We start from the raw sequence: 26,342 nt of genomic DNA, 5'->3' as shown, positions 1-26,342 counted from the left end.
AATGCCAAACAAAGATTTATCACGCCAGCTGTTTGGTAAAATATGCATCACCAAATTATCGAATATATCGAGGTTGTGGCTAGAAGGGATACAGCAAACGCCAAAAATGGGCGCTGTTTTATCCAAACCACAAAGCTTGAATTAAACTAAAAATTTCAAGGGATTTAGGCTGTAGCTGTATCCCATCTAGCCGTGTTTTTATTCTTATTACCCCAAACCTAACCTTAAACCCAACATCTCGCGAGATTTCGGCGTTTCCTTGTTCTATACCAAAACCATAAACCTGCCCTCGGTGCAAAAGGACAACAATGACCTTACAAATTAACCGGACACTTTGCACTGAACAAGAGAACAAACTTTATTAAAATGTTAAATTTAAAGGAAAATGCGCCATCTGCTGGACAAGTAAAGTTTTTTACTCATCAAACGGAAGGCTGCATCCTCCGGAGGTTGCATTTGCAGGGCTACATACGTCATCATCAAGCACGGTTTATTTTAGTAAACTGAGCAAGGTTCGGAAGTTAAGCATATTATAACAATTTACGACTAACTTAGTATAATACTAAACTTTATAATTGTAAATATTTAGAAATTAAACGGTCTTTATGACGTATGCGACCTGCGAAGGATGCAGTCTCCCGTTTGAGAAATGGCTATCACTCATGCAGAATAAATGAAATGGTGCCATCTACGGGACAAAAAAATATAGGTTTATTTATTACAATATGCAGTTACCATTAAAGACACCAGGGGTCGACCAATGTTAGCTTTCCAATGGTTGATTGTAATATTACTTATTGTCCCCTCAAGTTGTAAATATGTGGTCAGTCGAGGATTGTTATTACCATGTTGATTGAGAGCTTTATGGGTAAGAATTATGTTTCTTCTTTTATGAATTCTCATAAACGTCACTCTGTCTGTAAAATCCAGGCTAATGTTTGAGATTGGAAGCATCAAAGTTTGATTTCATTTTAATTTTAATCTTTGACATGACCTTACTCAGTCAGTATTACATAATATTAGTATTAATATTATTTGCAGTTAATACCAATAGTAAGTTTACCGTTAATTGGTTTTGCTCCGAAGCCTATATGAAGGTGCATGCATTTTTATTTGTTGTATTGCACTGATTTCACCAAGTAGTCAATAGTAAACAGAATGGTTAAGTTGATATTAAATAAACATTACAGAGGATGTAACAGGCCAGAACAACAGGGAGGCTATTCTTTCTTACTACAAAAACAGGCTTGACTGTCCATCATGTGACCTGACATGTGGGCTGTACTGGATAAATGTGACCACACCACAATAATAAGATCAGGGAAAGACTGTAAGTGAAGGTGACTAAACTGAGTGATTAAAAAGCTACTGTATCATATTTTTACACATTTTTCTTTAACTGTGTGCATTTAGCATGCATGTTTTGATGTTTGCCTATGATTCCCCAATATAACACTTCTTTTTATCATTACATCTTTTGTGTAATTATACAGAAATATGTGTATATGTGTCAGTTATTTCATCAAATAGATTAATGCAGTAATACATGCATGTAGAACTAGGCTATATTGGGGTATCTATGTAGACTGTCGCCAAAGACACTGACCTGGTTTTGAGTGGACAGAAAAGCTTTCTGTCCATGATGATGGCATCCTTACAGACAGTCGCCTCTAATCTCCAGTTAGGCTAATCTTTATTAAGAGACGTGTGGCTTCTCACACCTCTTATGTGACTACTTTTCCTCCTACCTTCACAAATATTCTTTCTAGTTATGCTAAACTCTTTCTGCTAAAGTCCCATTTGCTAGAAGTTAAAACAGATTTTATAGTGACTGAAATAGCCTGAATCAATAGCATTTATTTTTAAATAGTGCTGGGCAAAGATTAATTATAAAAGTAAATTTTTGGATAATGTAAGTGTGTGCTGTGTGTAATTATTATGTATATTTAAACACACAGACATATACATTTCACAAATATTTAAAATTTATATATATATATATATATATATATATATATATATATATATATATATATATATATCAATTTAAAATATTTTAAGCACACACGTAAATGTTTCTTAAATACATACATGTGTGTGTTTATATATATATATATATATATATATACCAATAACCAAAAACCAATATTGTGATGTTGTCTTGGAATTCTGGATTTTTTCATATTCAAAATATTGTTAAATATCTTAAAATGCATTACAAATTTTTTTTTGTGATGCAAAGAATATACTAAGACTTTTGTTTTTCCGCAATCCTTCTGATTCTTCAAGTTATTACGTTTAAAGCAAAATTTTAAATGTTATACACCATCAAAAAAAGATTAAAAAAACTGTACCCTTTCTGTCAGTGGGGTAGTACCCCAAGGTTCCGGTTTGTACCTTAACAGGTATACTAAACATAATACAATGTTGTACCTTTTTGGGTACATTACTGTACCTTAAGGACCTATTGTGTATCTTTTAAGGTACAGTTAAAAGTCTTGTACCCCTAAACTGACACAAAATTGTTCTTTAAGGTACGCAATAGGTCCTTAGGGTATAATATTGTACCCCAAAAGATACAACATTTATGTGGTGTAAACCCAAAGGTACAAAAATAACCTTTGATGTGACAGAAAAGGTACAGTTTAAATTCTTGTTAAAAATATGTGTAGATCTGTATGAATTTGTTTATGCAACAGTCCTTTCCTGAACGAAATGATGTATTCTCCAAACATAATCCAATTGGATAAAACAAACTTACTACAAAATGCCATAGAAGAACCATGTTTTCTTTCTGTTTCACAAAAGGTTGAAAAAGAAGAGGTTCTTCTTTAACAAAACCTTTTGAAGCACCTTTCATGTGTAAGATTGTATCATCAGGGTATTGTCAAGAAAATTTGCATATGTGTTAAGTATGCGCATTTTGTCCATAATGGTACCTCATACCAAACTCTTAACATGAGAATTGTATAGATATCCAATAAAAAGAGCAATAAAATAAAAAAGTCTGTCAAATTTCATCTGTTTGGCAATTGAGACCAGTTTTAGACATCAGCAGGTGCTTTTACATTTTCTCCTGGAGAATCACTTTTAATTGATGTAATCCTGTGACAGGCTCTGGACCAGACGCTGTATCTCCCTTCAACTAACTCAGATTAATTACCCAAATCAATTCAATTCAATTACGAGACCTAATTAGAAAATTGAGTTATTTGGTCATTTAAAAGGGAACAGAGGAGCTGTGTTGAGTGGAAGTCTCAGCGTCCGAGAGAGTCGGATGTGCTCTAACCTTGCTGTCGAACCAGAGAACCGGTATGATGGAGAAAAAATATTTCACAATATAAAGGACATTCATTGAGAATACTGCGATCTCTTGATCGAATGGACTTATGCATTGCTAAAAAACATCTAAGCCAAGCTTAGCTTAGGGTACCAAAGTGTTTTTTTTAATATATAATGCCTATAGCTTTTAATAGCTTATAATGTTTGTTGGCGGTGATGGTTACTTTTATTAATTCAGAGATCCAGTAACTTTATTTAAATGTTTGAAATAGTTCATGCTCTTCTTTCTTGAAAATATTCTTTAGTCCTGTATAAAATGACAACTTAGCAAGAGACTTTGATTGTGGATGATGAACATTAACTTCAGTAAAGGAGAACAGATGTCATGTGCATGCTTTGGCTTGGCTCTGGCCTTCAAACAAAGCGAGAATCCAATCAGTCAGGATTGCAGCATTAAGATCGGATGAAATCACCTGTGGTGTTAAAAGCTTGTCAGTGATTTCTGTGCCAGTAATAAGATCACCACAAGCTACTTGTGACTGGAAATCCTTCTAGAAGTGATCTGACAGATGGGATGGACTCAAAACTTAAAGAGAAGCTTGTAACTTATTTCTTTAATGCGAGATTTAAAATGTTATATATTGACATCTTTATATATGTACAATTTTGAAAGGTAAGTGCATGTATACATCTTTACAAGTGTTGTATGTGAAATCTTATCTCATTTAAGAATCTATTTGTGTATATATTCAAACCAGTAAAATTGTCTTAATTTATGTTGCCAAGCTCCTGTTTATCCACTGCATTCATCAGTTTAATTGTAAAGTAATCATGCATGTGCTCAGATACGTTTGTATGGCTTTAAAGCTTATTGAGAATATAATAAACCATCAAATAATAATAACACTTGGCACTTACCTTGGAAGTACATTGCTGTATTTATGCACCGAATCTGAATATATAAGCCATAAACATCAGCCAAATGTCTGATTTATGGGCAATTGTAAAAGCTGACATACTTCTCAGTTCTTAATTGTGGATCCTTGTTTCCTTTCCTATCGTCTTAGCTCCACCCTCCTAGGATGTAAGAGAGGAAAGATGCGAGTCGAAGCATTAAGTGAAATGGCATATCCTCACTCTGTATAAAGTTCATTCTTTATTATAAGTGCATTAAAAACCCAAAATATTAAACAAGAAAAATAAAGGTAAACACATGCTTAACAGTTAGCCTCCTCACTACATTCAAATAAAGACATTCTTTAAAGTGATTTTAAAATTCATATATCTATACCACTGATTGTTTACATAGATCAATGGTCTATTAATGATTATTAAATATACTGAAATGAGCTCAAAAATAATCTGGTAGAGGAAAATGTATACGTATTTGATAATTAAATCTATTAATCATGCTATAGGGATTTGTTCTTCAGCCAGAAGTCATCAGTTAAGTATATTAGCTGTGTCAACACACTTAGATTAGGTTTAATGCTTTCAAAACATATAAAATTTGTAGCCCACCACATGACCAGCAAAAGTCTTTGAGGCATTTGGACAAAACTGTACCTTTTCTGTCACTGGGTGGTACATTTTTGTACCTTTATGAGTATACAACACATTGAAATGTTTTACCTTTTGGGGTATATTATTATAACCATAAGGACCTATTGTGTACTTTTAAGGACCAAGTTTGTACCAGTTAAATATTAATGGTACAAAACATTTAACTGTACATTTAAAGGTACACAATAGATCCTTAAGGTACAGTAATGTAGGCCTACTAAAAAGGTTACAATTTTGTATTATGTTTTGTATACCTGTAAAGGTAGGGTACCACCCAGCGACAGAAAATGTACAGTTTTGTACCTTTCTTTCTGACATTGTGCATCTTTTCAGTGTCTACAAATCTCACAAACACTCTACAACACGTTGGTAAATCTTTGATGTTTATCTGACATCCCTTATATCAGTGGTTCTCAAACTGGGGGCTGTGGCCCCCTGGGGTCCTTGAGAAGGTGCAAGGGGGGCCCCAGTTTTATGACATTTTATAAAATACATTAATATAACATACATTCTGTTTTTTAATTAAACCTCAGAAAAATAAGGCTACTAACCAACAGCACATTACAACCATACATTTATTATTTAATATGTTTTGTTTAACTCAAATTTTATGTTTTGGAATGTTTTATGTAACATTTTATGCAAATTTGAAAAAGTTTGAGAACCACTGCTTACATAACAGACTGACTATGACCCATTCAAACCTGCCGAGGGATTCTGGCAATGATTTTGGGAAGCTTAGTGTGTTAAAACAATTTCAACTCGATAAAGTTGAGATTTAGTAGATATTTAGATCTAAGCTAACATTCTTGCCAGGGACGATGCTTCGCAAAAAGTCTCAAGGTAAGTGTATTGGCTCCAGTATACTCTGTGTGGTATGAAATGTTAACTTTTTGCAAGAGGTCTAAAAAAAAATGCTGGGTTATTTTCAACCCGCCATTGGGTCCCAGTCGTTGGGTTAAATAAACCCAGAAAATGTTTATATTTGACCCAACAACCCCTCATTTTGGGTTGAAACAACCCAGCATAGGTTAAATTATAACTCTTTTTGACCCAAAGCTGCAGCATTTTTTAAAGTGTCATTTTAGTCAGTATCTTAATAAAGACAAAATCTTTATAAAAAAATAAAATAATTATGATATTAACACTTATACTGTATGTTTATATCTGTTAGCGTGCTTTAGGTGGTGACAGATGTGGTTGGGTGAACTGTACAAAGGTTTAATTTCAAGTTTTTATAAGTTTTACAATTATAAGTTATCAGTGCTTTTGATTGACAATTGCATTTACTAACAGCTGTGACTCTTTCATTTATCGGTGTATACAACAGCTGTAATAGGATAACCATGAATAACACCTATCACCAAAATGACAGACTAAAGGATCAATATGGCGACATAATTTCTAATTAAATGTAAAGGACAGCATCTTAAAACACAGATGGAGCAGCTCTGACAGCCAAAGGATTTAAAACCTTTGAATAAAACCTCTGTCTCTCTATATTTTCCATTGTTTTAAACCATTGTTGGGTCAAATATATACCCTATAAATATATTAAAGCAGTTCTGTCAAAGTGTGGCTAAAGTTTTCACATGCTCAAATTTAAAATAAGGCGGCTAATCGTTAGACTATAAGCTGTTTCATTTCGCTCTTTCCTGATTTAGCCACTTGGGGTTAATCTCTCAGAAAGGTATAAAACCACAAAGGTCACCATGAGAAACACAGATGACCGGTGATTTGTTTGGTGCCTCGATAGAGATCAGCTTTGCTTCGGTCTCACCTCTCTATTAGTAAGATTAATTCTGTGCGAGGATGAATGGCACGGAGGGACAAAACTTTTACATCCCGATGTCCAATAGGACAGGGCTCGTGCGGAGCCCATTCGAGTACACACAGTATTATTTGGCTGAACCGTGGCAATTCAAACTACTGGCAGTTTATATGTTTTTTCTCATCTGTTTAGGCTTACCTATCAACGGTTTGACGTTGTTTGTCACATTTCAGCACAAAAAGCTCAGGCAGCCCTTAAACTTTATTTTGGTTAATCTTGCTGTGGCTGGAATGATAATGGTCTGCTTTGGATTTACTATCACGATTTCCTCGGCTGTTAATGGTTACTTTGTGTTTGGCCCTATGGGATGCGCTATCGAGGGCTTCATGGCCACGCTTGGGGGTAAGTTCAAATTGAATGTTTTGTTTGTATGTGATAGTTTATAGAAAGGCATAACTTCCCCAAAGATCTAAATATTATTCTTTGACTTCTCTCTAGGTCAAGTTGCTCTTTGGTCACTGGTGGTGCTCGCAATTGAAAGGTATATTGTTGTCTGCAAGCCCATGGGTAGCTTCAAATTTACATCTTCACATGCTTTGGGAGGCATTGCCTTTACTTGGATCATGGCAGCTAGCTGCGCTGTTCCCCCACTTGTTGGATGGTCCAGGTTAGTAAACTGCACATCCTTACTAACTTACATTCATGATTTATTAAGAGCATTGCATTAGCAGTGCCAAAGTGCATGGGTTCGATTTCCAAGGAACTCATATCCCAGATAGCAGACGACTCTGAACCAAATCCACACTGGATCCGTACTGAAGTCAGCAAATCCGGTGCTCAGAGTCGTCTACTGTCTGGGACTGATAAAATTTGTAAATGCACTGTAAGTCGCTTTGGAAAAAGCATTTGCTGGGTGTGAAAATGTAAGAAATGTTGCTATAGCTCAGTTGGTAAAGCATTGCTCAGCACAATTTTATCTTATATAGGTTCGGTTACCAGGAACACATAGCTATACGGATAAAAATTTATAGCTTTGGATGAAAGTGTCTGCCAATTGCATGAATGTACAATATGTTTTTTATTGATGCTTTCATCTAAAACGACCTAAAGTGCATCGAAGCTTTATTTTATGATTATTCGCTTTCCTGGGTGTTGAACCCATAACCTTGTGTTGCTAACCCTAAACTCTAACAGTTGATCTGACTGAAATAAATGTTATTTTCACACAGGTATATTCCTGAGGGAATACAGTGCTCATGTGGACCGGATTATTACACATTAAACCCCGAATACAGCAATGAATCCTATGTTATATACATGTTTGTCTGCCATTTCTTTGTCCCGGTCACTATAATATTCTTCACGTATGGAAATCTAGTTTGCACCGTAAAAGCGGTAAGATTGTTTTCTTTTTTAAATTCAAACATACAGTATCTTTATACTTTTTAAGACTAACTATTATCTGTATTAGGCTGCAGCTCAACAGCAAGACTCGGCATCCACTCAAAAGGCAGAGAAAGAAGTGACACGTATGGTCGTCCTGATGGTTTTGGGTTTCTTGGTGGCGTGGACTCCTTATGCTAGTGTGGCAGCTTGGATTTTCTTTAATAAGGGAGCGGCTTTCAGTGCCCAGTTCATGGCGGTCCCTGCATTTTTCTCGAAAAGCTCCTCAATATTCAACCCAATCATCTATGTGCTGCTAAACAAACAGGTATGCATCAACATTTTTTTTTAGCTTGCAATCTTCCTAATCTGATAGAGAGCATTGCATTAGCAGTGGAAAAGATTATGTGTTCTCAGGGAACACACATGCTCAAATGTGTAAATGTAAATTATAATCTTATTATTTCTCTGTTTTTTCTAGTTCAGGAGCTGCATGCTGACAACCCTTTTCTGTGGCAAGAACCTGCTTGGTGATAATGAGTCCTCATCTGTTTCAACAAGCAAAACAGAGGTGTCCTCAGTTTCGCCAGCATGACCCAAAAATTGCCTACATACCCGGCTCTATAGCATACTTCTGCAGAATGTTCTGAATTTTCACTTATTTCTATGCTGAATTTTTCAATAACGCACATACGTATTTTTTTATCCACATTTATTTTTCAATATTCGTTCTGTTTGCACATTGTAATCTAAGTGTACAGGAAACTCACGGGTTCACTGAAACAACCAACAGGATTATAAGATAATGACATTGACTTCTCAGTGAGCAAAACACAACAAGATGAAGATAAGAGGAAGATCTGCTTAAGCCGATCTGTAAAGGTGCTCACCTCACTGTGGTACTGAACACTAAACTGGCTTCTCTGGCTTAAGAAATAATGCGTTTAAAGCAATTGCTGCTTGTCTTATAAATGGTGATGAATGTTCAGACACTGAAATCAAGCTATGAGTCATTTTCTGTATATACTTTGTATATAATAAAAATGTGGAGAGGCAAATAGTTTAATAAACAATTGCATGAAAAGCTGCTATTGGGCTTTCCATATATTACACTACATTTACATATCTCATTCACCACACTGATATTTATTCAAACACATCAAAGCACCAATTTCTATATAAATTGTGCGAAACAAAACAATACAGAATCAAATATAATAGGGGCAATCGTGCTACGGCAAAAATATAAAATGCTTAAATTGTTTTTTCCATAGCTGTCTCGAATCTAAATTGATGTTATAAAATGTCTGGGATTTTAACAGACTGACTATTCCCAAACATTATTGCTCAGCTGTGCTTCTCAAATTTTGTCTAAATTGTAGCATTTTTGTATCCAGGGACGGATTAAGGCACAAGCCTATAGGGCACATGCCTAGGGCATCTGACCAGCAGGGTGCCCTGGCAAATTTAGGCTACTGTATGTTAATGTTTCATAATATTTATTTATTAAAAGTACTTAATGTGAAATAAAGTGTTTTTAATAAATAAATAACAAATAAATTATGCTAATGCATTCCAACACTGTTAAGAATTTTGTGCAGTCACGAGTAAAAGAGAATAGAATACTCAGAACGAAATTCTGTCTCTATACCAGTGTCGGCCGGTGACTTTTTTACAGAGGAGTGCAAATTCAAAATATGTGTTCGGAGCAGGGGCGTCAGTTTGTGTTGAAAAGTGGTGGGGACAAAAGATCAGATGAAAAAACATTACAGCAGGACCGGAAAAATATTGAATAACGGCGCATCAAAGATGGGCATAGGCCGGTAAACAACACAAAAATACTCAGCATAAAACCTTCAGCAATGTCGACTGCACATGTAACAGTCCCTACAGCTCAACCGAACAGTGCCAAAGCACCATACTGTAGAAAACAGCAGCATGTTAAGTCAGTGATTTTAATGAAATTCATTAGATATGTAAAAGAAAACACACTATAAGCACACAACGCAACATATGTGACCCTGGACCACAAAACCAGTCGTACACTACAAAAAATGATTTTCAAGAAAAAAAATCTTAGTATTTTTGTCTTGTTTTCAGTAAAAATATCTAAAAATTCTTAAATTAAGATGCTTTTTCTTGATGAGCAAAATTACCTAAGAAAATAAGTCTAGTTTTTAGACCAAAAATACCAAATGTAAGTGATTTTGTGCTTAAAACAGGCAAAAAAAAAAAATTGCCAATGGGGTAAGCTAAAAAATCTTAACAATTTTTCTTAAACACTAAACTCAAGAAAATTTCAACAAAATCACTTACATTTGGTATTTTTGGTCTAAAAACTAGATTTTTGCTCATCAAGAAAAAGCATCTTAATTTAAGAATTTTTAGATATTTTTACTGAAAACAAGACAAAAATACTAAGAATTTCTGCCAATGGGGTGAGAAATGTTTGCTTAAATTAAGTGTTTAAGAAAAAAGAAATCTTATTTTTAGATTTTTTTCTTAGCCAATTGACAGATATTTTTGCTTGTTTTAATCAAAAATTCACTTAAATGATATTTTTGTCTAAAAACTAGACTTATTTTCTTCAAGAAAAAGCATCTTGATTTAAGAATTTTTATATAATATTACTGAAAACAAGACAAAAATACTAAGTTAGAAAGTCATTTTTGCAGTGTAAGTCGCACAGGTATTGTTTGATTTTTCAGAACATTTTAACCAAATGCTTTCAAAAAGTGGTGGGGACAAAATCAGCCATATCAAAAAGTGGTGGGGACATGTCCCCAGCGCGTTCGGAGTGTCATGTGCATTGATCGTCATGTCAAAAATATGTGTTTGTTGCGTCATGTGAACCATGTGCATTATGTATCATGTCAAAATATGTGTTTGCTGCACAAGTGTCGAAAGAGTTAATGATAACAGAGACGCTCAGGTTCACAAAATACTCGCAAGACACTAATTTAACACTATACTCTGATTACACATGAGATTAAGCGAGTATCTGGCAAACGTGAGCATCTATTTAATCATAAACCCCTTTTGAAGCATCTGCAGCAGTATTTTGACATGACAGGTGATGCACATGAGTTTACATGACGTAACCTAGCAACAGTAAACAAAACATATGCTTGAAAAATGGAGACAGGACTACATGTAGTCACTCTGGGGCTAAGTTATTAATTTATTATCAGTGCAGCTTGTAATCCCCACATATTTTTCAACAACATATGGTTTCCATACAAACGTGAAGCGAATCTTTTCTAAATTTTCAAATAGAATTACTGTAGGTGCGTTTACGACTCTGGGGCCGGATTCACGAAAACATTCTTAAGACAAAAAATAAGAAAGTTCTTAAGATAAATTATAAGAAGTGCGTAAGAATGTTCCTAAGTGCAATTCTCAAACATTTCTTAAGAAGTTCTCAATTTTTTTCTTAAGAATAACTTAAATTTGTGTCTTAAGAATAAAATGATAAGCTTTAAATGAATTATACCCTGCTAATGAGGTAACAATAAATGTATCCATTAATCTTTTGACTACCTTGCGATCATTAACGCGATACAAACGAGTGATGCATTAAGACTACTATAGGATTTTATTCGCTGTTGTAACAGAGGTCAGCTAGTATTAAGGCGGTGCGTAAATATAAATCCATAATGTCCCAATCGGTCCGTCATGCGGGCCGAGCGCTCTGAGTGTGCGTGCTTCACTCTCCGTGCCCAAGGCTTTCGTCTCCCGCGACCCGCGCTCACGCGTCAAGAGACGGACGCGGAGGGTCAAGCGTGCCCGCAGTTTCGGAGCCCTCGACTCACATGACGGAGCGATTACCGGTCCGCCTCCCGCTTAGAGCGACTTTAAGCTGTTAAGTAATTTCATAATGAATGTAGGCTATTACGGAGGAAGTTACATGTTTGCTAATATTATCACTAATACTTATTTGTGTTGTATGACATATTACAGAGTAAGCTATTAAACTTCATTATATGAGTGTTGAATTCCTCTTTAAACTAATCTATGTGAAGTAAACTGATAAAATTGCCATTTCAGACTACAAAATACAACATGTCACATTTTAAACAATCACATTAACTTATAAAACATCTTACATTTTAGATTTAAGACTACTGTAAGGTTATCCTAACTTTAAAATGTTATTTAAGACAGTTTATTTTTCGAGAATTGGAATTCTTCTTAAGTTTTTTCTTAAGAACATACTTAAGGAAAAAAATAAGAACTTTCTTAAGAAGCTTTTTTGAGAATACAAAATATTGTTAACTTTTTTCTTAAGCTTGAATTTAAGATAAAAATGGCAGTTAAGAAGATTTTTCTTCTTAAGAATGTTTTGTGAATCCGGCCCCTGGACTGTAGTATTGGTAACCTAGCAACTAACAGTAAACAGAACAAGGCACGCTTGGAAATGGAGACAGGACTGCAACGATGGGACAAGTTATTAATTTACTAGCAGTGCAGCTTGTTGCCAAACTGAATGCTGTGCACAGAAGAAGGAATGTAGCATTTTAGATGAAGGCATTAGCAGCAAGGACATGCGACGACGTCGAGCCCCATATGGTAAAGACAAAAACAGCGGAAACAGCTAAATGGCCAGTGGGTTTAATATTCGCTACGTAATTAATTCGGCAAACGTGAAGCGAATAATCTTTTCCAAATTCGCAAAAAGAATTGGGTGCGTTTCCATCAATTTGTTTGAGCAAATGACGGTGGTATTGGTGGTAACCTAGTAACTAACACAGTAAACAAAACAAGGCACGCTTGGAAATGGAGACAGGATCTATGTAGTAGGACAAGTTATTAATTTATTAGCAGTTTAGCTTGTTTCCAAACTGAACGCTGTGCACAGACGAAAGAATGTAGCATTTTTGATGAAGGCATAGCAGCAAGGACATGCGACGTCGAGTCCCATATATTATGCTGACAAAAACAGCGGAAACAGCTAAACGGTCAGTGGGTTAAATATTCGCTACGTAATTAATTCGGCAAACGTGAAGCGAATCTTTTCCAAATTCACAAAAATAATTAGGTGCGTTTCCATCAAGTTGTTTGAGCAAATGACGGTGGTATTGGTGGTAACCTAGAAACCAACACTGTAAACAAAACAAGGCACGCTTGGAAAACGGAGACAGGACTGCAGTCACCATGGGGCAAGTAATTAATTTATTTTTAACGATTTTACGCGCATTTTAAAGAATCGCATGAAAAACGAGTGCTAAAACGCGCTGTTGTTTTTCATTTATGTGGGAAAAAGTGTAAATGCGAATAATGGGAGATGGAAACGCATTTGCCCAATAAATTTTGACGAACACACGGGACTGACCGTCTCGGTGTCGTTGTCTTTGCCATATGGGGCGACGCGTCGTCGCAATGTCCTTGCTGCTAGTGCCTCTACAAAAATGCAGCATTCCTTCCGTGCATTTAGTTTGGCAATAGACCATTCTCACAACTTCCGTATTTATGACCGGAACTACGCAATCGTCGCGGAAATCTACTTCCTCCGCAGTCAAGGCAATGTAAAAAGCCGTATCTGTTCCATCAATTCCCTGTTGATGGTGAAGGTATACAGAAGTGGATTCAGGCTATCCGGCGAGACTTATAATGTGTCGTTTTAGTTAACAGTTCAGTAACAGTTATACTCGCTCTCTACTTACCTAGAAATTTATTGACAAATTCTTCATGGAAAAAGTTTTCCTCCATTAGTCGTGTCACATCAGCAAATGTAATATTTGGCAAATCCGTTAACGAAGTTTTGTAGACTCTTTGATCCATTTTAAACTTGCCCGGGTTTATGTTTTTCTAGTGTGTTGACGCTTGACAGGAACTCCGCTTACACGACGATTACGTATTTCCGGTTACTGTGAGAAAGGTCTATTACAAGCTGCTGCAAAAAAAGTATTAACTTACCCCAACGTGACTACATGCAGTCCTTTCTCCATTTTCCAAGCGTGCCTTGTTTTGTTTGTTGGTTGCTAGGTTACCAATACATACCACGTCATTCGCTCAAAGAACTTGATGGAAACGCACCTAATTTTTTGCGAATTTCATAAAATAAATAAATGCAAAAAGAGTAAAAGCGAATAATGGGAGATGGAAACGCATTTGCTGAATTAATTCTGACGTTGCGAACATTAAACCCACGGGACTGACCGTCTAGCTGTTTCCGCCGTCGTTGTCTTTACCATATATGGGGTTCGACGTCGTCGCAATGTGCTTGCTGCTAATGCCTTTATCAAATATGCTGAATTCCTATGTGCACAATATTGATGGAAACGCACCTAATTGTGTTTTTTTTTGTGTGAATTTAAAAAAAAAAATATTGCAAAAGAGTAAATGTGAATAATGGGAGATGGAAACGCATTTGCCGAATTAATTTTGAACATTATGACCGTCTAGCTCAGGGGTCTCCAACACGTCGCTCGCGAGCTACTGGTAGCTCGTGTCTTAATTGCAGGTAGCTCGCTCGTGGGTTTATTTATTTATTTATTTTCTGTGGTTATGGCGCATTTTGATGTCTGGTTAGTGTTACAAGCGCCTGTGGTACTAAAAATTGGGTGCGTGTTTGACGTCGCGTTGTAGACCGGCGTATGACATCAGTAATTTAACATGTATGATCCAAAAACAAACAGATAAGTCCGCGCATCTGCGTCCCGGCAACCGGCCGATCCATCCGCGCAACGCTGTGAAGCCCGCGCCACAGCAACCTACCGATGCGTGCGACGCTTTGAAGCCGAACACACCTCGGATCGAGACACTATGTTTAAAAAGGATGCCGTGATTTTCGGATTCACTTTTGGTAAAACGAAAATACAGTCGTTGTCACAAGTTCAATGGGTTATCATTATCATCTCATATTTAAACATCAAATGTCAAGAAATACCAGAGAGCCATATGAGCATTACATGTTGACTGAGAACAGGTAAGAGGATGACATGACACAGCTAACGTTAATCACTAAAATGATAGCAAAAGACTTAAGGCTGCTTAATATTATCAAGCTTGTGCTTTGACTGGACGTGTTTAAAAGCATGCTGATGATGCGCATTCAAAACAGGAGTTAAACTTTCTGTCCAGTATAACTTAATTTAAGTCTTACATTTTGTGCAGATGCACTTTCTATAATACATTTATGTTGTACCAAGGCTTAATATTATGTAGAGTGCGTCATACAGTATAAAGCGCATCAGTTTGTGTTTATTAACCCTTAAGTTTCACTTCATCACGCAGCTTTTCCTGTTAGAGGTTTCTGTTAAACATCTATTTCATTAATACTCTAATATTAATTTTTTTGTCATAGTTTCTTCAAAATTAAATTTTATTTGAGTGTTTAATAAAAATGTTTTTATTTTCACAATGACGCCCTTTCATTGCCTCAGTTAATCGAGTACTCGTTTTTCAGACATATGGATTAATCTAAATGAAAAAAATGGCATACATACCTATTATGAATACAAAAGCAGTAAATACTCTATGTAAGTTTGGATCATCTTTCTAAATCTGATCTTTAATAAATGATTTTTTTTTATTCAAAATGTTTTTTTTTTTTAAGAATCCTACCCATATATAAGAGGTAATAAAAAGTATAAATAAAGACAACATAAAAGTTTTTTGTTGTTGTTGTTGTTTAAAAGGATCTGTACTTTCATTTGATGTATCGTATGTTAATGTTTAAAGAAATGCATTTTCTGGGAGGTATTAAAATTTTGTGAAAAATATTTAAAAAAAATGCTGGCACTGGCTGGCAACTTAAAAAAAAAATGCTGTAGAGGAAAGAGTTCAAATCACAGTGAGTTAATAGATCGTTGTGTATTAACTCCCTAATTTAGGTATTACGTGAGACAAGTAGCTCTCGACCACTTTTGTTTTTTAGAAAGTAGCTCTCCAATGAAAAAAGGTTGGAGACCCCTGGTCTAGCTGTATCCGCCGTTGTTGTCTTTACCATATATGGGGTTTGACGTCGTCGCAATGTCCTTGCTGCTAATGCATTTATTAAAAATGCTGAATTCCTTCTTCTGTGCACAATGTTCAGTTTCGCAATTACAAGCTGCACTGCTAATACATCAAAAACTTGCCCCATCGTAACTACATGCAGTCCTGTCTCCATTTTCCAAGTGTGTCTTGTTTTGTTACTGTTGGTTGCTAGGTTACCAATGCCACCGTCATTCGCTCAATGGAAACGCACCTAATTTTTTTGCGGATTAAAAAAAAATTATTGCAAACGAGTAAATGCGAATAATGGGAGATGGAAACGCATCGCAATGTCATTGCTGCTAATGCCTTTATCAAAAATGCTACATTCGTCTGTGCACAGCATTCAGTTTGGCAACAAGCCGCACTGCTAATACATCTATAACTTGTCCTACACAGATCCTGTCTCCATTTTCCAAGCGTGCCTTGTTTTGTTTACTGTTGGTTGCTAGGTTACCAATACCACCGTCATTCGCTCAAAGAACTTCATGGAAACGCACATAATTCGCATGTTTGTTTTTCTTTTTATGCGAATTTCGAAAAGATTCGCTTGTTTGGACGAAAACCTTAGCTTTCAAGTAGCCTACACAAATGTATACTCTGACCAGTAACAAAAAATACTCACGATCAGGAATAATTTTGGCACCTAATATAAACAATACTCATGTGGCTGGGTATGGTGAAAACAAAGCAATCACCTAAAATGAATAAAATGACTGTAATTATCTGATGCTGTCATGCGCTAATGGTCAGGGATGCAGCTGGAAAATATGCCAGCTTCTGGGATTTGACTGCATTAACCACATCAATACATTTGTCAGTTTAGAAATTAATATAATCTGATCAATTTAATGCTTAACATCTTACACATGTTACCAATGGAAATAACATGTAATTTTTGTATTTCTTACATTTACATGTGCATTGGGCAGACGCTTTAATCAAAAGTGAATTACAAGTTTTTTTTGTGCATTATAAACACAACAGTTGTCAAGTTTACTTTTGTACCTAAAAAGTGCATATTGGTACCTCAAAGGACATATCAGTACCAAAATGGGACATATTAGGCCCCTTTATAAAGTACCGTCCCAGTGCCAACTTTTGTACCTCTTATTTAAGAATGGTTTTTTGAAGTGAATCACTTTTAGTGCTATTTAGCACCATTTCTGTAACTCCATATGCATTACAAGTGCACTATTTAAAATAGTAGTGATTGCAGTCAGACACAAGCCTCGGGTGTTTACGCTAATATGTAGCTGTAGCTTTATTTTCTTTATTTTTAAACCTCTGAACAGAGCCCTATCTAAGAGCCAGAAGGGACAGATGGATGAACAGAATGAAGAAACTGGCCTTAAATAGAAAATCTACGAGGGTCAATCTAGTCTTCTCTTCACATACACTTACTAATATCAAACACCATGATCCCTAAATCATCTACAAGAGTAAACACACAGTAAAACATTCACACTCCTGCTATTCTGTATGTGGCACCACGTTAAATGTTTCTTCTGCCTATGTATCAATTTGATTTTAACATGCTGCTAGTGAATGGTTGACTTACTCCTCTTTAAAATTAATGCAACCATGCATGAACTGTTTATGAACACCTATGAAGCTTGTTTTACATAACATGACTTTTGACACCTGTTAAACAAATTATATATACACAACCATCTTTTCACAGGCGTTTCTCTTTCTTTACCACCAGCCTCTTTAAATCCCCCTTATACTGCACTGCTTTATGCAAAGGCGTTTAATTGAACAGCTGTTGAGTTTCTCATTCGTAACCTTTAATTTCCCACAAGTTAAATGCCAGTAGATAAAATCTCCCGATCACCCAAAAGCTGCAATTTGGAGCCCAGGCAGCTGCAAGCAGTTTAGCTTCACCGCAGTGTTGTATATACTCTGCATATATAGAGATGTTAAGCATGAGGCTGTTGTGAGGCTCTGACAGGCCAAAAGATCCTAATTGCTCCCTTACACCCTTTCATTAAAAGGCTTAATGGGGAAAACAAGTAGCTGTGGCATTGGATGTTGTATCTTGTTGAGAAGACACCGCTAATAAGAAACAGCACATATAAGCAGCGCTGATATAATATAATGTGATTCACTATAAATCCCCCTTAGAGTTTGAGTGTCTTCCACTGGCTTTTGTAATTAGTTTTCTAGAAAATAAGGAAAACGATGAAAAGCCGCATCGTTGTAAAAAAACATTAAACAGACATTTAGTTGAACAAGTATGATTTTATTACTTCATTTTACGATGCAATCAGATTATACAGTAACATTTCTACAATTTTGAGTTCGAGTACAATAAAAAGGAACAACACTCAGATTTTATTGCATTGGATTTTATGTGATTGACTCTTGCATGCTTATAGCTATGCATTCGTTGAGCACTAACCACTGTGCCTTTAGACAATATGATTCATTAAAAATATCTCTGACAGACACAGACCATATCTACAGGATTTCGTGCCAATTGGAGGTCCACAAAATCTATGCTTGTCTACTAGTAATTGATCATTATTCATACCAGAACATAAAAGCATCTGCTGTTTGGCTTTTACGTCATCTTTCAGTTTTGAAAATAAAAATAGAAGACATCCAACAAAGTAGCATTGTATTACAAAGACTATTATGATGACATTACCATATAATACTGTTTTGTAGCAATACATGAGCACAAAGAAAATACCATTGTATATGTGACCAACCCCCTGAAAACAAAGCTTTTTTTATTTACTGTTTATTTACATAAAATCATCCTGCATGTAAAGGGCATTCTGTGAAAATATAACCTTGGTATCTTTAATATTGACTTATAAGGCCAAAAAAAAAAATTTTTTTAAAGTGAAACCAATGAGTGAAATGAAACTTTCTGATAATCAGATTACAGCTTGGATTTAGTAGACAGGGTCACATATAAATTGTATTTAAGTAGGTATTAAAGTACCATGGTATTACAATCTGGCACCTTTTCACTAAAGAAAAGTCCACACTCATATTTAAAACAATGTAATGTATGCATATTCATATTCATAATAAAGATACAAAATATTTCAGCTCAATAGGACTTCATTTTTAACAGATAAATAACAGTATGCAGACTGATAACTACAAAAACTGCACGATTTCTACATCACATGATATATTAAATTCACAACAACAACTGAGAACGCATTTTTTTCTTTCTCTCTCTCTCTCTCTCTCTCTCTCTCTCTCTCTCTCTCTCTCTCTCTCTCTCTCCCCCCCCTCTCCATTCTACATCTCATTAACAAATATGAGAGGACCTCTGGATGTGGGACTCCCCAACTGTCTGTAAAACATCGGCTGTCCTAGATTTGTTTGGGGTAGGCTGAAGCCTCCGCTTGATAAGTCAAAACTGCCCTGGTTGTAGAGCCTCTGGCCAAAGCCAGTCCCAGATTGATCAAAACTGGTTTGACTGTATTGCCTAAAGCTGCCGCGTTTCTCAGAAGGAGTTCTTGATGGGTACCGCTGGGTGGACTTGTGCAAGCCCGTCTCTTTGTAGGCAAACCAAATATTTCCAGCCCAAAGGAAGAAGTTCAAAAAACCAAAGGCCTTTGAGCAGAGACAAGGATGAATTAGAATGCTAAAACAGATTTAATTTAAGACTACCATTTAAAAGCTTTTCAAGACATACTTTGAATGTCGGCTTAAAAAAGCAAAAAGGTAAAAACGAAAATTTAGTACACTCACCACAGACATGTTAAGATTTGTCCAGATGGGCTCCTGTAGGACCTCGCATAGGTTCTCCTGGGCTCTGCATGCAGATATCAACAGCAGAATCTGTTGCACATCAGTTGCCGTCTTCACACCAGACAGAGTTTTAGCCCAGGCAATTGAGCTTACCAGCCACAGGCTAGAGAAAGCCAAAGTCACCAGAAAGTCCTGTAGAGATTATAAAGAAGAAAGTCAACAGAACAAGAGTATGAAATATTCGATTAAGTGACATTTTATACTCACAACTACTGGGCCTCTGTTCTTCTCTCTGTATGTGTTCTGGTAGAAGAAGTAAACGACTGTAGCCAATAGAGAATAGAGAAAGGCCAGGACCGACACGGTGACGAAAAACTGGGTAGATGAAGAATAATCTCCCTCGAGAAAGACGGTCTCTTTTCTTGCACCTTCACATAGAGGAGCATTGAAATGCACCTGCTGGAGTCTACGAAAATAAAAGGAATGATATGAAAGAATGTGCAAATTATTCATTCAGCTTCAACACTGAAAAAAAGTTAAAAAGCGATCAGTGGGACAGTGCCCTTTCAAATAGTACAAGTTTCTACGTATAAGTGCATACTAGACCTCAGAGGTATTGGTACCAAATGTATATTAGGAACTTATTAAAATGTACCGTCCTAGTGACAGCTTTTGTACCTTTTTTCTGAGAGTGTGTCCGTCAAATGAAGTGTATGCATTGACGCTGTACAGCACATTTAGTTTTAGATAAGCTTTGTTATATTGCCATATTTAAAACAGAAATAAACAAAAATAGGAATGTGAAAAATATAATTTATTATGGATAAAGGTTATCAAACTTTTATCTTCAACCTATTATTCCATTATCAGAAGGTATACAGAACTGAAAGTAAAGTAACATCTAATGCTTCTCAATAAGTCGATGATGGTGGACATTATTCCACTTTCAGCTCTCCGTGGGCTAATGTTCACCAATGTCAAAAGTGGTTGTTCACTTTACAGATTTACTTTTTTTCACTAATGCGTTATTGATTTTCCATGTTTGTAGATATTTACAAAGTCAACATATCAACATTTCCACCTGTTCTGAAAATCAGAAATGAGGTAATCAGTAATAAAAGATTTCATTAGAAACTCATTTAGTGTGACATTTGTGATGTTGTGAATAGAAGACTTACCTGAATGGGTAGTTGAAACTAATGCTGAAATTGTTTTCGGTTTTGTCCAGACATTCTACTTTAACCATTATCTCGCCTGAATATCCCCCACATGTTGCAAATGCTAAAACAGCAAAAAGCTGTTGGGGGAAAATAGTACAACAAAATATTAACTCAAAACATCTGTTGACATATGCAGTAGTGGCCAAAAGTGATGCCCGGGGGGATAATTGTACAATATTTGCTTTTATTACGCCTCAGGTTAGATTAAACAATTAAAATATGAAGCGTTTTATAAAAAAAATTGACAAAACAGTTTCTTAGTATTTATTGGACAAAATAATTTGGCAAAAATGCAAACCACATTGTATGGAATCAAGTTTTATTGTAATATTAATAAACTGAATAAAATAACTAAAAGCTCACATGTAATAAAATATACACAGACTACAATTATATCCAGCCTGATCTAACGAAAATGTGCACGTATTTTATATTCTAGGAGTTGGCTAATTCGTATGAAGTGAATCGTGCAAAAACATATCATAGTATCATAAAGAAAAACAATAACAAAACCCCACCCCTAACCCCGCCTCTATCCCAACATCTCGGGCAAAAGCAAATCATACAATTTTTTTTATTAATAAAATCTATCTTTTGTGATTATACGTGCTAGCCATTGTTCTGGAGTATGTAAACTTTGCGTATGTTCTATGATGTAATTTTTTTGCCAAACTCCCTTAAATTTTTTTTTCAAACCTGAGCTTCAGTTTATACTCCAAGCACACCAATGCAATGTGCATACAAAATTTTAAATGCATCTTTAATTAAACATTTGAATAAAGGGCGAAGGTGACAATTGTTAAAAGCTGGACATCCCTTTTGGCCACAGGACAAAGATCAACTCCCTTGACTCTCTTTAACATCATTACAAAAGCTTTACCCTCATCAGACAAAGCCTGACTCAAATTAACCCCACAGAACATTATGTTTTAATTATGTTCCCGTTTTCTAATTTAGGGTCAATTCAATGACCTCCCATCCACCAACTACACAATATAAAGCCCAAAATTAGACAGACACAAACAAATATGTTTTAAATATTTTTCACCAGCTGTGTTTTGTATATTAAATAAAAGGGCTAAAGGTTTAATAAAAAGTGCCAGACTTTATTCTCCACGGACACAGCTGTTTGATTAGATATGTGTCCAAACCCCCTGCTATTTTCTCTTTTCCTCTCTCCCTCCTTTCTTGCTCTCTCTCTCAGTCTATCTCTCTTTTCAATACTATAACACAGCAGGTAAGAGGAAGTAGGAAGCACTTTTAAGATTTAATGCCTTCACTGTGTACTGTACACTGTCAGAAAAATGGTCCCAAGCTGTCACATGGGAAGTACCCTTTAAAAAGGTCCTAATACCATTTAGATAGAGATTTTAAACCAATATGTACATCTGAGGTACTAATATGAACTCTTTAGGTGCAAAGGTGTACTATTTGAAAGGGTACCATTCCAGTGACAGCTATAGTGACCATTATTTGACAATTTTTCTGACAGTGTATGGCAATTGAGTGTCATGTAAAGCTTGTTAGCCTGTGTCTGTTAGAGAAAGAGTGACATAATAGACAGAGAATACAAAATATTACAATGTTATGTTTTTAACATGATGTTATTTCTACCTGCGGGTATAAGTAGCAGCCCAAACACTGTGTGAACATTCAAATGATATCATACAAGAGTAATAATGCCTTTAGAGTATCACCACACAATACACATCAGGAAAGAAGTCAATTCTTTGATGGGTCTCTGATGAAACCCATTGAATTATGCAAAGGTTACCCAGGGGTTCCCAGCACACCCAGGAACGCACACACATATGCAGATACGCACATTAATGAAATCACATTTACACATACACTTGTAAACATAACATACACATGTAACATATAAAAATACACCACATTATTTATCCCAGCTCAAATTCATCCTTAATGTGTCTGTCAAGAGCTGGTTGCCATTGATCTTTTGCACATTTCAACAAGAGCAGATTATTTAATTATTTAAGCAAGAGAGACTACAAACAGGGAGGGCAATGCTGAAAAAGAGCAGCTTATAATTAAACCTGATTTCTGATACACATGTGTGCACATAGACGTGCTATTTGAAGAACGCAGTTGAGAGAATCCGCACAAAATATCTTCTTTAAAAACTTGTTACTTTCATCAAACATTTTATACATGCGTGACTGTCAAATTACGGGAAAACCCAGACCCAAATCGTATTATTTTTCCTTTCCGAATATACAAAACCCATGTAAAGTCAGCCAGGCTATTGTATGTAGAAGTGGTACAACTGTGCCAACAATTACCAACAGGTCTTAGAAAAACAGAGGTCTTACCGGAGCAAATATGACCATACACATTGATGAAAAGGATTGAGCATCAGCCTGTGTGTCTGTATATGACGGAGTGTTAAGCTCCTCTGCCAACCAAACCCAGAGATACAGAATGACTGAACACCATGGAGATGCTCTGTGTGTTTGAGAAAAAACACACATGAAAATACAAAACACACACACACACACACACACACACACACACACACACACACACACACACACACACACACACACACACACACACACACACACACACACACAATTGCGTACACGCAGGTTCATACACATACGTGCACACATTCACACTCAAGATTACTTGGATATAAGCATGAGTGTGTAATAATCTAACCCATCATTATGTTAAACGTGATAGATCACCTTAGTAATTTGAATCAGGACAAAAATAAAAGTGAATATAAATAAGAAATCTGCCTCAGAAATTATTACAATGCAATCTAGCTTACATTATGTTAATAAATGAATTCCTCCCTACATATTTTTGACAGTTTAATGACTGTGTATGGATCTTATATAGGGAACTAGGAGATTTATCACAGTTCAGATTCAGAATAAAATTTGCTATTGGTTAGTTGTTTAGAGGTTTTTATTGTATCCATAGCAATTTTGAAAATTATATTTTCCAATAAGTTGGATTGCCTAAAACTAGTCAATTGATTTATGAAACATTCTTCAACCCTATGTAACCCTAACATTATTCTGATTTTCATTCACTTTCCTTTTTCTCTTGTACAATGTTTCTCTCCCATAAATGCTTGCAAACTCAATTTATATATTATGCAAATGTACATAAATTATGAACAGGGTAAAAATTATAAAGAATGTGGCATGAAAAAGCAGTTATTGCTATTGTTGATATTTCTGTGATGTTATTTTTTTCAGGGTTTTAAAGAAAGAGAGAGAGATCGAGAGAGACTGGTGACATGCAGTCCATTACCTGTGTTGTTATGCAATGCTGCCATCTGCTGCTTTACACTCACTGTTATTCCTTCAAACATTTATATGCCCTGGTTTTGAATATGCTTTTCACGGATAAATTAAAAACAAGCCTATGTACATGAACCCAGTTAAAACGTTTCCCTCTTCAGGCTATTTACTCTGTTGAACAGTACATGACTCAATGAAACGTAAAGTGCTATTACTGTATTTCACCGATAGGGGGGTTGTTGCGCTTGAAATGGATTTGAAAGGCTAATGAGGAAATAACACTAAACGAATTACCCCCCCCCCAATCGCCCACGAGGAATAATGTTGTTATTGTAAACTACAACTATAAGACAACTGTAATGATAACTGTCTGTTAACAACAGCGGTCGATAACGTTGTTTTTATTCTTAGCTCACGTGCTGCAGTTTCATATTGTTCGTGTGGATTTGATTGGCTGGAAAAATGCATCGTTCATCAGCTGGAAAAAACTTATCTGAAAGCGATCCCAAAGATATCTGTGATGTAGTGGCTGAGATGTATCTTCATAGAATCGTCTCGGTGTAATATGAGACCTTTACTTGACAACTAAAAAGTAAGTAAACTCTTCAGGTCATTCTATATCCGCCATGTTAAAATGATCAGATTACCCGTATGTTACGTCTTATGACGTACTAAAAGCAAACGCAAATAATTTGCAATATTAAATTAATAAAACTATACCAACAATATTAATTAACCATAAAAATAAATTTGTACATGTAGCACACATTTAAATTTATCACATTTATCAGGTAACCCTACTAAAAACAACAGCTAACACTAGCATGAACTGGTTTTAGCTGGTCTCCCAGCTTGGTTTTAGCCGGTTCTCCCAGCTTGGTTTTAGCTGGTATTGCTGGTGACGCAAGCTGCTCTATCTGTATTTTGGTCACTTTTTAACCTGGTCTAGCTGGACTTAGCTTGTCATGCTGGAAGACCCACCCACCAGCTTTGCCAGGTTGGGAGGACCAGCTTAGACCAGCTACTGCCACCTTAAACCAGCTAAAACCAGCTACCAACTTATGCTGGTCTTTGCTGGATTTTTCTGTAGGGTAGGTATTAGCTGGTGTAGTGTAGCAAGCTGGTCTAGCTGTGTTTTGGTCACTTTTTAAGACGGTCTAGCCATACTTAGCTGTTCCGGTTGGAAGACCAGCTGACGCACCAGCTTTGCCAGGCTGGGAGGACCAGGTTAAACCAGTTATTTCCAACTCAAATAGCTTGTGCTGGTTCTATCTGAATTTTTCATTAGGATTTGTATTTACCATCTAGTTGCATTGCATAGTGTCTACTTAAATAAGTTGCTCGTTGTACTGCACATTTGGCTAGTATGAATAAAATAGGGTGACCATACGTGCCATTCTTCCCGGACGCATCCCGTCCAGGATTTTGGGTTTGTCTTCCGGGAGTCGTATTTGTCGACCCCATACGTCATAGAGGATTATTGTTATTATTACAGAAAAGCAACCGTTACATTTTAAGGTAAGATTGAAACTACGATTGTATATCTTATGTTTTTAACTGAATGGCGTATGCGGTCAACAAATACGACTTCCGAAAGACGCACCGAAATCCTGGACGGGATGCGTCCGGGAAGAATGGCACGTATGGTCACCCTAAATAAAATGAAAAGATCAGGGGCTGGTTGTCCTCAAGAAAAAAGTAGCCTAAGTTTTTTACTTATGTATTCATTACTGCGCTTATCTAGTAATCTGTGATGATCTGTTTTTTTATTCAACATTCAAGAAAAACTTTTTATTTAGCTTGGTTTTTTATTTCCAGTAAATGAGTAGCCTAGTTTGAGGGCATGCATTTTGGCTTTTCACTCTCTCCTGTTCCTGTGGCCAGCTGGAACTAATCTATAGGATTATGTCCTTGGTGTCCCATTCTCACCTAACATGTTGACAACTTCATCGAAGAATGTGTGTCAGAAACATAATAACACATCCGCAATTTAAAAGTAATTTCACAATTATCTTCTTTGATTATTTTTCACTCTTTTATCTCTCTCCCTCTCGATCGTTGCTTTAGAACAGGGGTCTCCAACTTTTTTGTGAGCAAGGGCTACAACAATGGATAAAATTACTGTTTTGATGTAATCTACTCAAAACA

At 36.0% G+C, this 26,342-nt stretch overlaps 2 protein-coding genes across 3 annotated transcripts; one reads left to right on the top strand and one right to left on the bottom strand.

Moving 5' to 3' along the window:
• The first annotated feature begins 3,861 nt into the window (after positions 1-3,861).
• Positions 3,862-9,060, top strand: LOC135770159 (green-sensitive opsin-2). Of its 2 annotated transcripts, XM_073815201.1 has the most exons (6): positions 3,862-3,955; positions 6,809-7,018; positions 7,115-7,283; positions 7,846-8,011; positions 8,088-8,327; positions 8,481-9,060. In XM_073815201.1, the coding sequence occupies exons 2-6, from the start codon at positions 6,907-6,909 to the stop codon at positions 8,592-8,594; spliced, it is 801 nt and encodes a 266-aa protein (XP_073671302.1). In that variant the 5' UTR covers positions 3,862-3,955; positions 6,809-6,906; the 3' UTR covers positions 8,595-9,060. The 2 variants fall into 2 exon arrangements, with proteins under 2 accessions (XP_073671302.1, XP_065135954.1); XM_065279882.2 differs by lacking the exon at positions 3,862-3,955 and having other exon boundaries at positions 6,612-7,018.
• Positions 9,061-18,200: 9,140 nt separating this feature from the next.
• Positions 18,201-24,805, bottom strand: synprb (synaptoporin b). Its single transcript, XM_065279883.2, has 6 exons — positions 24,205-24,805; positions 23,250-23,382; positions 20,875-20,993; positions 19,964-20,162; positions 19,697-19,888; positions 18,201-19,558 (listed from the first exon to the last, which is right to left on the bottom strand). The coding sequence occupies exons 2-6, from the start codon at positions 23,271-23,273 to the stop codon at positions 19,241-19,243; spliced, it is 852 nt and encodes a 283-aa protein (XP_065135955.2). The 5' UTR covers positions 23,274-23,382; positions 24,205-24,805; the 3' UTR covers positions 18,201-19,240.
• Between the last annotated feature and the right edge of the window lie 1,537 nt (positions 24,806-26,342).

Source organism: Paramisgurnus dabryanus, chromosome 7 (assembly GCF_030506205.2).
Source record: "Paramisgurnus dabryanus chromosome 7, PD_genome_1.1, whole genome shotgun sequence".
NCBI lineage: Eukaryota > Metazoa > Chordata > Actinopteri > Cypriniformes > Cobitidae > Paramisgurnus > Paramisgurnus dabryanus.
The sequence above is the reverse complement of the archived record's forward strand: the minus strand, read 5'-3'. Positions and strand labels throughout refer to the sequence as shown.

Excerpts from the sequence above, each read along its gene's own strand:
- LOC135770159 (XM_065279882.2), top strand. The coding sequence starts at position 6,658 with ATGAATGGCACGGAGGGACAAAACTTTTACATCCCGATGTCCAATAGG. Across the intron at positions 7,019-7,114 it reads CTTCATGGCCACGCTTGGGG|GTCAAGTTGCTCTTTGGTCA; the intron begins GTAAGTTCAAAT and ends ACTTCTCTCTAG. Across the intron at positions 8,328-8,480 it reads ATGTGCTGCTAAACAAACAG|TTCAGGAGCTGCATGCTGAC; the intron begins GTATGCATCAAC and ends TGTTTTTTCTAG.
- synprb (XM_065279883.2), bottom strand. The coding sequence starts at position 23,273 with ATGTGTATGGTCATATTTGCTCCG. Across the intron at positions 20,163-20,874 it reads AGTTTCAACTACCCATTCAG|ACTCCAGCAGGTGCATTTCA; the intron begins GTAAGTCTTCTA and ends TTATTTTCGTAG. Across the intron at positions 19,889-19,963 it reads AGAACAGAGGCCCAGTAGTT|GACTTTCTGGTGACTTTGGC; the intron begins GTGAGTATAAAA and ends TAATCTCTACAG.